Consider the following 12,575-nt stretch of genomic DNA (forward strand, 5'->3'; position numbering starts at 1 on the left):
ATTTTCCCTTATTATTATTTAACACTCTATGTACACTCTCAAGCACAAGTCATGTTCCCAGCATATGTTTCTTCTGTATCTGTTTCTCCATGACATGTCAAATGTTACCATAGTTACAATCAAACGTAATCCTGAACTACTGTTTTCAAATAATATAAAAAATGTGCCTATATATCTAATGCCATAACATGTCATACCAATGTTTACCTACTCTACCGGATGTCGCTGTTGTGGCACACGCCGGCTGTTTGTTCAATCTGTGCACAACCAAAATAAAGAATTAAAAAAAAAAAAAAAAAAACACTAATGTGTTTCTCCTGCAAAGAGGCTTTATCAAAGTGTTCACTTGGTGGGGGATCATACCACCTACGCCTACATATATTGAGCAATATCCTATTTGCTCTTCACTTGTGAGTATACCTCCATTTTTTGTTTTTTATCATTTTATTTTGTATTATACAGAGAGCACTATTTTGTGTTTTTACCCTTTTATATATCACCACCTATTTGAATACCGGCCTACTGCCATTGGAAAGGAGATATACCCTACCACCACTGGAGACCCCCTTTTTGAGGACATCCAAGGAATTCCTTCACAGGCGGTGCTCCCTGATCCTACTACCTACATCCATGGGTAATTGTGTGCTTGGGGATAATGGCCATTCCTGCAGTATTCAGAGTATGGGTAATTGTGTGCTTGGGGCTAATGGCCTTTCCAGCAGTACTCAGAGTATGGGTAATTGTGTGCTTGGGGATAATGGCCATTCCTGCAGCATTCAGAGTATGGGTAATTGTGTGCTTGGGGCTAAAGGCCTTTCCAGCAGTACTCGGAGTATGGGTAATTGTGTGCTTGGGGATAATGGCCATTCCTGCAGTATTCAGAGTATGGGTAATTGTGTGCTTGGGGATAATGGCCATTCCAGCAGTACTCAGAGTATGGGTAATTGTGTGCTTGGGGCTAAAGGCCTTTCCAGCAGTACTCAGAGTATGGGTAATTGTGTGCTTGGGGCTAATGGCCTTTCCAGCAGTACTCAGAGTATGGGTAATTGTGTGCTTGGGGATAATGGCCATTCCTGCAGCATTCAGAGTATGGGTAATTGTGTGCTTGGGGCTAAAGGCCTTTCCAGCAGTACTCAGAGTATGGGTAATTGTGTGCTTGGGGATAATGGCCATTCCAGCAGTACTCAGAGTATGGGTAATTGTGTGCTTGGGGATAATGGCCATTCCTGCAGTATTCAGAGTATGGGTAATTGTGTGCTTGGGGCTAATGGCCTTTCCAGCAGTATTCAGAGAATGGGTAATTGTGTGCTTGGGGCTAAAGGCCATTCCAGCAGTACTCAGAGTATGGGTAATTGTGTGCTTGGGGATAATGGCCATTCCAGCAGTACTCAGAGTATGGGTAATTGTGTGCTTGGGGATAATGGCCATTCCAGCAGTACTCAGAGTATGGGTAATTGTGTGCTTGGGGATAATGGCCATTCCAGCAGTATTCAGAGTATGGGTAATTGTGTGCTTGGGGCTAATGGCCTTTCCAGCAGTACTCAGAGTATGGGTAATTGTGTGCTTGGGGATAATGGCCATTCCTGCAGCATTCAGAGTATGGGTAATTGTGTGCTTGGGGCTAAAGGCCTTTCCAGCAGTACTCGGAGTATGGGTAATTGTGTGCTTGGGGATAATGGCCATTCCTGCAGTATTCAGAGTATGGGTAATTGTGTGCTTGGGGATAATGGCCATTCCAGCAGTACTCAGAGTATGGGTAATTGTGTGCTTGGGGCTAAAGGCCTTTCCAGCAGTACTCAGAGTATGGGTAATTGTGTGCTTGGGGCTAATGGCCTTTCCAGCAGTATTCAGAGAATGGGTAATTGTGTGCTTGGGGCTAAAGGCCATTCCAGCAGTACTCAGAGTATGGGTAATTGTGTGCTTGGGGATAATGGCCATTCCAGCAGTACTCAGAGTATGGGTAATTGTGTGCTTGGGGATAATGGCCATTCCTGCAGTATTCAGAGTATGGGTAATTGTGTGCTTGGGGATAATGGCCATTCCAGCAGTACTCAGAGTATGGGTAATTGTGTGCTTGGGGCTAAAGGCCTTTCCAGCAGTACTCAGAGTATGGGTAATTGTGTGCTTGGGGCTAATGGCCTTTCCAGCAGTATTCAGAGAATGGGTAATTGTGTGCTTGGGGCTAAAGGCCATTCCAGCAGTACTCAGAGTATGGGTAATTGTGTGCTTGGGGATAATGGCCATTCCAGCAGTATTCAGAGTATGGGTAATTGTGTGCTTGGGGCTAAAGGCCATTCCAGCAGTATTCAGAGTATGGGTAATTGTGTGCTTGGGGATAATGGCCATTCCAGCAGTATTCAGAGTATGGGTAATTGTGTGCTTGGGGATAATGGCCTTTCCAGCAGTATTCAGAGTATGGGTAATTGTGTGCTTGGGGCTAGTTGCAGCCCCACAACTCTTCTGGGCTGTCTAATGTCCATTCTGTGCACATTTAATTTCTGTCTTCAGTGCTCCTGCCTCACTCCATTGCAGAAAGTATATTAAAAAAAAAAAAAAAACACAAATCCTCCACCCCTTCCCTCCTTTTGCCAGCCAGCAGCACTCATGCGCTCTGAGACTGTAATTAGTCCATTCACAGTCTATATGAGAATTCTGTGATTGGACCGCGCAGTCCCTGTGACATCAGGAAGGGGCGCAGAAGTCAATAAATGGTGCCAAACATGAGATGGACAATTTGTCTCCACCAGTGTGTTTACTTTAGAAGTTATCTCCTGCACTGCTAAAGCCGCTTTTTCATGGATTTATGGACGCTCAGTACAAACAACGTATTTTTCGTTTTGTTTGTCTACCTTTTGAAAATAGGTCTTCATTTTTGGCTCCTGATCATTTTTCTATCCCGCGCCATCTTCAGTAATGTGTGATCACTACCTTCTTCTGCCTCCCAATGTGTGTTCAATAGGAGTTTTGTCAGAGAAAGCGTTTCTATACAAACCAGAGTGCAGAAACAAATGCATTTATAGTAGTATAGAATCATAGTTGAGCCTTAAAGGGAAACTATAGTTCCAGGAACACAAAGTTTTCCTATGGGGTTTTGGGTGTCCCTGGATGTCCTCATGCATAGCTTGAGATCATCCAGTGTCAGGTGACCAAAAGTCCCTCTGGAGGTGGAGTTAACCCTTTGTAGGGTTCAGGGGGCCTGGGAATATGTAACCAGACCACTTCAGTTTACATGGGTCATCGTTCAGGCAATATGAATAGTGCCAAGATTCCAGAACAGCTAGAATATATGCAAGCAATGAACAAGAAACTTATACTGCAAGATGAGATATGCATAACAGCTCAAATGCTCCTTATTGTATAATACAAGCTATAATTTAACTCATTGAGTGAAAAGACAAATGATAAATCCATCTCACTAGGACTCATGAAAGTAAAAGGTTCAGCAACAAATAAAGTATCTGTCGGGATCCTGTAAGCCATGTGTAAGTAAGAATTTTTTTCAATGCCGCGCAGGAGTTCTTGCATCTGGTTCTGCCCCCAACCCGCCTCCTTGGATGACCTCATCAGAATTAAATATCTCAGCCAATCACAATGCTTTCTCATATAAAATTCTGATATGAGCCATGGAGGTGCGGAACCAAACATTGTCCTGGACAATCCGCATCTCCTCATAGAGATGCATTGAATCAATGCATCTCTATGGGGAGTGTTCAGCGTCTTGATGCAGAGCGTGGAGGCGCTAAACGTCAGTGGTTCACACTGTGCAGCACTGCCCCAGGAAGCACCTCTAGTGGCCGTGTTACTAGGCTTTGATGTAAACACTGCATTTTCTCTGAAAGATAGTGTTTACATTAAAAAGCCTGCAGGGACTGACTATACTCACCAGAGCAAATACATTAAACTGTTGTTTGTTCTGGTGACCATAGTGTCCCTTTAAGTTGTTTTGATGCTGAGTGTCAGTTTAAGGACAATTAGTTTCCACTTCGAATTGACCTTTGATTGCGTTAATGAAATTCCAAAGCACTCAGTATGAGATTTTCTTTATGAAATGTTCAGATGACCGAGCTACATTAAGTACTAAGTGAAACGGCTTGGTACAGTGATGCTGGTCTGCGAGAGTTGGGGATCAGCAGTTAAACACCGCTGTATTGGCTAGCTAGGTAGAAGATGGGGGCCGGTGTGACCTGCTTAATGAAGGTGATTGAGGGTGTTTTTTTACCGTGTTCGTTAAGTCAGCTTCCCTGTGTTTGTCTGTTTCACTTCAGGTGCATTCTGAACCTGTAGGTTACAATGTATTTCAGGGGGCAGAATCTTTTAGTGATTCTCCTTCCTGCTCCTTTAAGTTCCAGCCAATGGCAGACCTGTAACTATGGCTGTCAGCAGTGGGGGCAGGCACGACACATAGAGCTGTCTGCATCGTTCATCTCCACCACCAAAACTGCACAGCTCCTTAATCCAGGAGGGGAGGGGTTAAATGAGCAGTGTTGGGATTCTACCGGGCAGATAAAGGGTTAAGAGCGATGCTCTGCTGATTTGCTCTATGGTGGGGTTATCGGCTCAGTAGTTTTCTGGAGAGGAAGATGTTAATTTAAATATCTTTTTCACATCCTGGCAAATGGATATGGTTAGATAGTTTGTGCTTTGTCGTGAATAGTTAATAGACGGCTTCTTTTAAAATATAGTACCCTGCTCCATCTTTATCACTTGTCTATCCCTGCCTTCAATGTGTTCCCCCTTTCACCCATGTACACTAATCTTTCTGATTGCTTTATTGCACGTACTATCTTTCTGTGTGCTCTGTTGTCCTTCCTCTCCTCTTAAATTCATCCCCCCTCTCCCCCTCCCCCCCCCCCATATTCCCAGCCATTGCTTGCATTGCCCCCCAACGCTCCCCCCATCTTATGCAGTTAGCCTCTGTCCTCCCTGGGCCCTTTCCTGTATATGCTCTGTGTTCCATCTTATTCTTGTGGCCCTGCCACTTGTGGTCTCTTTTGCCTCTCTCTGACTCTTTCCCATGTCTGGACTCCCACACCACCCACATGTGGCTTCTGTCCCCTCCCCATTTATCTCATATTATCTTATTCTTTTTGACTTCTGTCTCCTCTCACAGATTGCCTCAGACCTCTGTCTCCCTTCCTGTGGCCTCCCCCGCGGTGCCTCTCTGTCCAGCTCTCCCTCCCTTCTTTTCTCCTGTCTTTTTACTTTCATTCCTCTTGGGGATCTATCTCCTGGGGGTTTTCGTGAAGGAGTTTTGTCCCCTTTCCTTATGCAGACATATCACGAGTGAATAAATGACAAAGCAAAAATATAGAAACCAATTTCAAATCCGTTGTGGTTATTTTATAGATCCAGAGTACAGCTGCAAAGTTGCCGGGTCCTGACTAGCGTGGGCAAACGTCCAGGCTCCAAGGTGGAGTAAAATGTCCTTTATTTTGGTTAATTTTTAATATAAAACCTAAAAATTCAAACAAATTTAGCAGTGCTCTGGTGGTGCGGGATGGTTAGGACGCTTACACGTTTTGTACACACTTCCTTAAAGACTTCTTCCTACAGTCTGTAAAGGCGCACCAACTAGCAAAACCAAATAAATGAAGAATAGACCATTAAAAAACCGACCTGAATCGAAGAATCCCCAGCAAGAACCACGTACGTGAACGATAGAAATGCGAAGCAATGAACAGATTCGAGTGACACTCCAAAATTTTACTGGACTGATCATACAAAACGGTTGCAGGCTTAAAAAAAATAAAAAGGGGGGTGGGGGGGATTAATTAAAGTAATCAATCTATAAAATGTAATGGGGATAAAACAAAGAAGCAAATAATCTAGAGAATGACACATTTTAAACAAGACGGTTGGGACCTTTCTTGTACGCTGAGGCATCAGGTTTTTTTTAACAGCGTATTCTTCATTTGTTAGTCTTGCTTGTTGGGGTGTGTTTCACTTAATTGGGGTGTCTTTATAGACTGTGTGCAACTATAGGGAGACGTATTTGAGGACCAGAATTGCGTTGAGCGTTTTACCAATGGTGAATTGTTGTTTTATATTTCATTAACCAAAATAAACTGCTTTTTATTCCACGTCTGAGCCTGGATGTTCATCCTTGCTAGGCAGGACCCGGTACTCGGCATCTAGTGGTTGGGAACCCACTAGCTGGCCTCGTATGGTAAGAATGTACTTTATTTGCTATTGTGTTGGTGGTCTCTGAAACTGATTTTATCCTTGTTTTATAGGTCCATGTTGATACGTTTTAACTGGACACACTGTTTAGGAACGCTATTATAACCCCTTAAAACATGGTTTATTTCTCACATAGAGGAAGCGGGTGAGGTGGGCTGTTCAGAGCTAATGGATAAGTCAGATATTGTAAATTATATCTTCAACTAGTGTCATTCTAAAACCTTGCAATGATATAATCAGCGTAAGTCTTGATAATTATATCACAGGCAAATCTGTTGTTGGCCATTGCAGGCACAAAGGGATTCATTTAATTTTGACAAATTCATAGATGAGGCAGTTGCTTTCCTTTTTTGTTTTTTACTTGTTACTACAGTGTTTCAGTTTGTTTCCCTTGTTTTCCATGCATTGCAGGCTCAGTGGGTCCCCCCTCACTGAGAAGTGGTGGCGGTGTCCCACGGAGCCCTCCCTCTGGCCTTCGTCATGCCGTCCAATGCACGGGCTGGCAGCTTGAAGGACCCAGAGGTGGCCGAGCTCTTCTTTAAAGATGATCCCGAAAAGCTGTTTGCAGACCTCCGAGAGATTGGGCATGGAAGCTTTGGGGCAGTATATTTTGTGAGTACCCCCAGGGAACTTTGTGCATTATATTTTTGTCTTGCTTTGTTCATTTATGTCACCTTTTAAATCCCACACCCCTGTCTCGTGTTCTATGTGTCTCCATTCATCTCTACTCTATATATGGCCCCTGGTCTCTTACGTTTTAACCTGTATTGTCTCGTCTCGCCCTCTGCAGGCCAGGGATATCCGGAATAATGAAGTTGTTGCTATTAAGAAAATGTCATATAGTGGGAAACAGTCGAACGAGGTAGGTGTCTAATTAAAATGGCAACCGTGCTAAAGTTATTAATATTAAGGAAAAAATCTGAAATTTTAAAAAGAATTCTTTTACATTATTGAAAATATTTTTCTGGGGCAAACTTCTAAAAGTGTCACAATTGGCAGGAAGATTTCCATCGTAACTACTCCATGTTTACACCAGAGCCCCTCTGTTTCTAAATAACCCTTTCTTCCCTTTTGTTGCTGCCACTACCAGCCAGGGCACATTCTTCTGTTTTTATTTAATGGGTGCTCTCATTGGGGTTTGTTGGCTGGAGGCAGATCTTGGCTGAGTAAGCATTGTTCTTGTCTTGGCCCATTTTTTAAAAAATTGTAAAAACAAAAACCGAAAAAGTTAGCCCCACAGCACGCACCTAGTCTCCAATAGGGCGGAGTAAAAACACCCTGGAAAAGGTACTTAACGTACTTGAACATCTCCCAGAATCCCTTGCTAACCATGGTTTCTGGGTTAGTACAGCTCTCTCGTGGGCTTTCTTTGGTGGAGAATTTAGCTCTTGCATGCAAGAACTGTACTGCTGGCTGATTGTTATTCATTAATAAATGAGAAGTATTCACACAAGTGAATTGAAGCCTCTGTTTGAAGAGTGCTTCTCTGTAATATTTTTTTCTTGCTGAATTGGTAGCTTCCGGGCTGAGCGGTTTGTATTTCTGCACTATGGATGTGGATCCTTTCTTTATTACCTGCTCTAGGCAATCAATTGGTTAAAATGGAGTGCTGAAATATTGATTGTAGTTTTTGTCTGTGGAATATGGTATGTTTTCTGAACACGCTTTCTGCTTCTCTTCAACCTTCAGAAATGGCAGGATATCATAAAAGAGGTGAAATTTCTACAGAAACTCAGACACCCGAACACTATAGAATATAAAGGATGTTACCTGAGGGAGCACACTGCCTGGGTGAGTACTTTATGGCCCTTGATCTGAGCTCCCTGTCTGTGTCAATTGGAAACACCAGACCCCTAGCTGGATTCAGTTCCATGTTATTCCTATTGTACACATAGTCCTTTCAGTTAGCCTTTAAAGCAACTACTGGAAGGCTATTTCATGTATCTACGACCCTATCTATATCACTGTTACTGCTTCCACTGGAAGGCTATTCCAGGTATCTACTACCATTTCTATATCACTGTTACTGCTTCCACTGGAAGGCTTTTCCAGGTATCTACTACCCATTTATATCTCTGCCAACCTTTACTGCTCCTACTGGAAAGCTTTTCCAGGTATCTACTACCCTTTCTATATCACTGTTACTGCTCCCACTGGAAGGCTATTCCATGTATCTACTACCCTTTCTATATCACTGTTACTGCACCCACTGGAAGGCCATTCCAGGTATCTACTACCCTTTCTATATCACTGTTACTGCTCCCACTGGAAGGCTATTCCAGGTATCTACTACCCATTTATATCTCTGCCAACCTTTACTGCTCCTACTGGAAAGCTATTCCAGGTATCTACTACCCTTTCTATATCACTGTTACTGCTCCCACTGGAAGGCTATTCCAGGTATCTACTACCCATTTATATCTCTGCCAACCTTTACTGCTCCTACTGGAAAGCTATTCCAGGTATCTACTACCCTTTCTATATCACTGTTACTGCTCCCACTGGAAGGCTTTTCCAGGTATCTACTACCCTTTCTATATCACTGTTACTGCTCCCACTGGAAGGCTATTCCATGTATCTACTACCCTTTCTATATCACTGTTACTGCTCCCACTGGAAGGCTATTCCATGTATCTACTACCCTTTCTATATCACTGTTACTGCACCCACTGGAAGGCCATTCCAGGTATCTACTACCCTTTCTATATCACTGTTACTGCACCCACTGGAAGGCTATTCCAGGTATCTATTACCTATTTATATTACTGTCAACCTTTACTACTTCTGCTGGAAGGCTTTTCCATGTATATACTACCCTTTCTATATCACTAGAAGCCTTTTATTGGTATGCAATGGGAGGACAGACCAAGTTCCCTCTTCTTCTATCACCAATACAATGTACTGATTGTTGGCTGGAAGAGCAATACATGTAAATGATCTAATAAACCACCCAGAAATCTTGTATCAGCCTTTGTAAAGTCTGTGAAGGCTGAATGTCGTGTGATCTCCCTATACAGTGTCTGCGTTTTGCTACATTTAAAGTGGATCTGTAATCTGCAAACTGTGTGCCTGCCATGGTACTCTTCGGGAAGGTTAATAATTGTACATTTACCTGAACTTGGTCTTCAGTGAGTGCTCCAATAAAATACCTCGCTTAGTATTTACTCTGCAATGCCTTGTTCCCCATTGTATAGGTCACAGGCAGCTACCTGCACCTATCTCTGTACCCTAGAGGTAGAAACAAGAATCCGCAATGATATCCGTATAGCTAGGATAATGTGTCGCTAATATCGGGTTATGTATGTGGTGTACATGCAGTCTGTGTGTGCTCTGCATACAGGGGCTGATGGTTGGTTTGTGCCAGCGCGGAGCAATGAGTGCTTTGTGTGGGAGGTTGGAGCAGTGCATTTCAGTAAAAGCAATCACAATAACCCCCTGCAGGCTGCCCGCGTCACTGCCTAACACCCCCTCATCCTTAGCCATGGCTGTCATCTACTTCTCTCCATGAAAGGCCAAGAACCCCTACTGGCACCTTGGTGTCATCTGACCCTCCAAGCTAATCAGTCTCCCCTCTTCTCTCCTTTCTGACTCTCAGCTGGTGATGGAGTACTGCCTGGGATCTGCTTCCGACCTCCTGGAGGGTGAGTGTCGCATACCACGCTTTCCACTACTTCCCATTGTGCTTTATTTCAAATGAATCTGAACGCTGGTTTTCAGTCAATTCTTTGTTTGTCCTTTTGATTCCTAGAAGGTTAATTAATGAGATGGTGTAATGCAGCTTGCTATACTCCTGTCTTGCTTTCTGCAAATGGCTAAAAACAACCTGCTTCTCTTGTATCTTCTGAACAGTGCACAAGAAACCCCTGCAGGAGGTGGAGATTGCTGCTATAACCCATGGTGCACTGCAAGGCTTGGCCTATCTCCATGCACACAATATGATCCACCGGTAAGAGGCAGGAAATTAGTCCCTTTTCTCCTCTTCATCAAACAGATCCCATTTATGTTGACAACCTTCTGGCTTAATTCTTGGGATCTTCTAAATTGCCCTTTCGGCAAGATTTCATGCTCAACCTTTCCTTGTGTCTTGTTCCGCATTATTTCTCAATTTTTTTTCATGTGATTTTTATCAATGTTCATATTGATGACTTCCTGATCTTGTCTCTGGTCTCCTCAACAGAGATGTCAAGGCCGGGAATATCCTCCTCACGGAGCCAGGCTTGGTGAAGCTGGGAGACTTTGGCTCGGCCTCCATTGTCGCTCCAGCAAACTCATTCGTTGGAACTCCTTACTGGTGAGAAGTTTCTTGACTCCCTAGAATGTTCCCACTTATCCTTGTTACAATATAATGGGATGAAATTCTATTTGCGGGGGATAAATATTTACTTGCTGAAAATTATGGAGTGTGTGTATGTATATATGTATTGCATGTTTCCACAGTGTGTGAGAATTTTCTCTGTGTATGTCTTGTTGATCCAGGATGGCCCCAGAGGTAATCCTTGCCATGGACGAAGGACAGTATGATGGGAAAGTGGATGTGTGGTCTCTCGGGATCACAAGTATCGAGCTGGGTGAGTGCAAAATCTGGGTATTTAAATTAGTTCGGTTGTATTCACAATTTCCCCTTTTCTAACTGGCAGCATGAGGGCTCGGTGTGCCTCTCGCCCTGTGGTCTGGCTATCCTCTATCCAAAATTGCAGGCTTCTTGATGTGGTGTTCTGCTAAGGATGGCAAACCGTCTAAAGAGAGAACTTTTGTAAATGCACTCATTGTCTCTGCAATCTGGGAATGTATGTTACCTTTTCAGAGAACCCACAGTTTTTATATCCAGCCAAAAACACACTAATAACTTCCAAACTGCAAGCCACAAAAGGTGCTTTTGTTTTTGATAGCACTTTGATAACACTTTGATTGCTTTCAGCGTGATCAGTCGGTTGACTTTTGCACCGTTTTAACTCTATACACAAGAATCCATCAACTTACTGTTAAATGTTAATATTTCTATCTTTTCCCCATGCAGCGGAGAGGAAACCACCTCTCTTTAACATGAATGCAATGAGTGCCTTATATCACATTGCTCAGAATGAGTCTCCCGTCCTGCAGTCCAATCACTGGTGAGTACTGTGCAGGCAAACGCCATTACTGTGTTTAACCACCGCTTGCCAGGAACTTACTGTGTTTATTATTACGCTTCTCTTTTTTTTTAATCATTATGGAAGGTATGCATTGAAAAATATGAAGAAAATAAACTTTAAAAGAGATGTCAGTAAGAGATGTTTCTTGAATTTGGCATCTTGGGTTCCAGGGGTTTCCCTTTAATACAGGGGTTCTCAACCCAGTCCTCAGGACCCCCTACCAGTTCAGGATTTGGGGATTACTTGGGTGTGTCTAAGGTGTTTAGAAAAAGGGAAAAATAACACCTTAGAATCTAAGGTGTGTTTTTTTTTTTTTTGTTTTTTTTCTCTAAACACCTTAGACACACCCAGGTAATCCCTAAACCCTGGACTGGTAGGGGGGTCCTTGAGGACAAGGTTGAGAACCCCTGCTTTAATAGATACATAGCAGCTGAGGACGGTAACTTTATTAACAATGAGATGAAGACAGAATGGCAAATTCTGTAGCCAAGTGGAGCTGTAAATGCCATAAGATTTCTCCTGTTCATCTACTTTGGTCTGGTTTTGCATTTTGGGTTTTCATTTCAAAGCAGCTCATTGAGTGAATAAACCTATAAATGTTTGTTTGGTGAGTTACCTGAATACAGTTTTCTGTGTTTTAAACAACACAGGTCTAATTAATAAATTAAAGGGAGATTGCCAGGTCTGCAGTTTCGCTGACCTTTATAAAGCTGGATCAACTGCTATTCATCTTTTCTTTTCTAATTTTACCTGGTAGTATAGAAGTGTTTTTTATTTATTTTTTTGCACCATTAGTGAAAGAGAGACAGAGATTTCCTGTGTACAAAATGAGGAGACAGAGACTTAACAAACACTGAGTGATGTCCTCTGCTTTTCACTCAGGTCTGAATATTTCCGAAACTTTGTGGATTCCTGTCTACAAAAGATCCCCCAAGATAGACCCAGCTCTGACATTTTGCTGAAGGTGTGTGTAGACGGAATTCCGGAGCTCTGTGCCATGGACTCTATCACTGCATCATATTGGGCTACTTAGGTTTGGGCTAAAGGCCATCAGACGCCGCCACGGTATAGTGTTCTGCAGGCCGGTGCCTTTCAACCAGTGTGGGACTGGTGTGCCCCAAGCCACCTCAAATACAGTGGTTTCAGTGCTGTTATTGGTTGAAAACATTCATTTTAAATTTTGTGAGTTATGTTTCCGCATTAAAGGACTGCTGTGCGAGGAGGTCCCTTACACTGGCTAACCAAAAGGGGTTAAATTGTTAA

At 43.0% G+C, this 12,575-nt stretch overlaps 2 protein-coding genes across 3 annotated transcripts in view; one reads left to right on the forward strand and one right to left on the reverse strand.

Annotated features, from left to right (window-relative positions):
• The window catches only part of LOC134572045 (nucleoside diphosphate kinase A), a 151,494-nt gene that overhangs the window by 69,744 nt on the left and 69,175 nt on the right, over positions 1-12,575 (reverse strand). The window lies entirely within an intron of this gene.
• Positions 1-12,575, forward strand: part of TAOK2 (TAO kinase 2) — a 31,036-nt gene that overhangs the window by 6,904 nt on the left and 11,557 nt on the right. For both annotated transcript variants that reach the window (XM_063430828.1, XM_063430827.1), the window contains exons 2-10: positions 6,592-6,792; positions 6,971-7,042; positions 7,870-7,971; positions 9,776-9,821; positions 10,030-10,126; positions 10,358-10,471; positions 10,657-10,748; positions 11,198-11,291; positions 12,195-12,276. In XM_063430828.1, the coding sequence (XP_063286898.1) occupies positions 6,661-6,792; positions 6,971-7,042; positions 7,870-7,971; positions 9,776-9,821; positions 10,030-10,126; positions 10,358-10,471; positions 10,657-10,748; positions 11,198-11,291; positions 12,195-12,276 (831 nt within the window). In that variant the 5' untranslated portion in view covers positions 6,592-6,660. The remainder of the gene's footprint in view (positions 1-6,591; positions 6,793-6,970; positions 7,043-7,869; positions 7,972-9,775; positions 9,822-10,029; positions 10,127-10,357; positions 10,472-10,656; positions 10,749-11,197; positions 11,292-12,194; positions 12,277-12,575) is intronic.

This window comes from Pelobates fuscus, chromosome 8, assembly GCF_036172605.1.
Source record: "Pelobates fuscus isolate aPelFus1 chromosome 8, aPelFus1.pri, whole genome shotgun sequence".
NCBI classification, from domain to species: domain Eukaryota; kingdom Metazoa; phylum Chordata; class Amphibia; order Anura; family Pelobatidae; genus Pelobates; species Pelobates fuscus.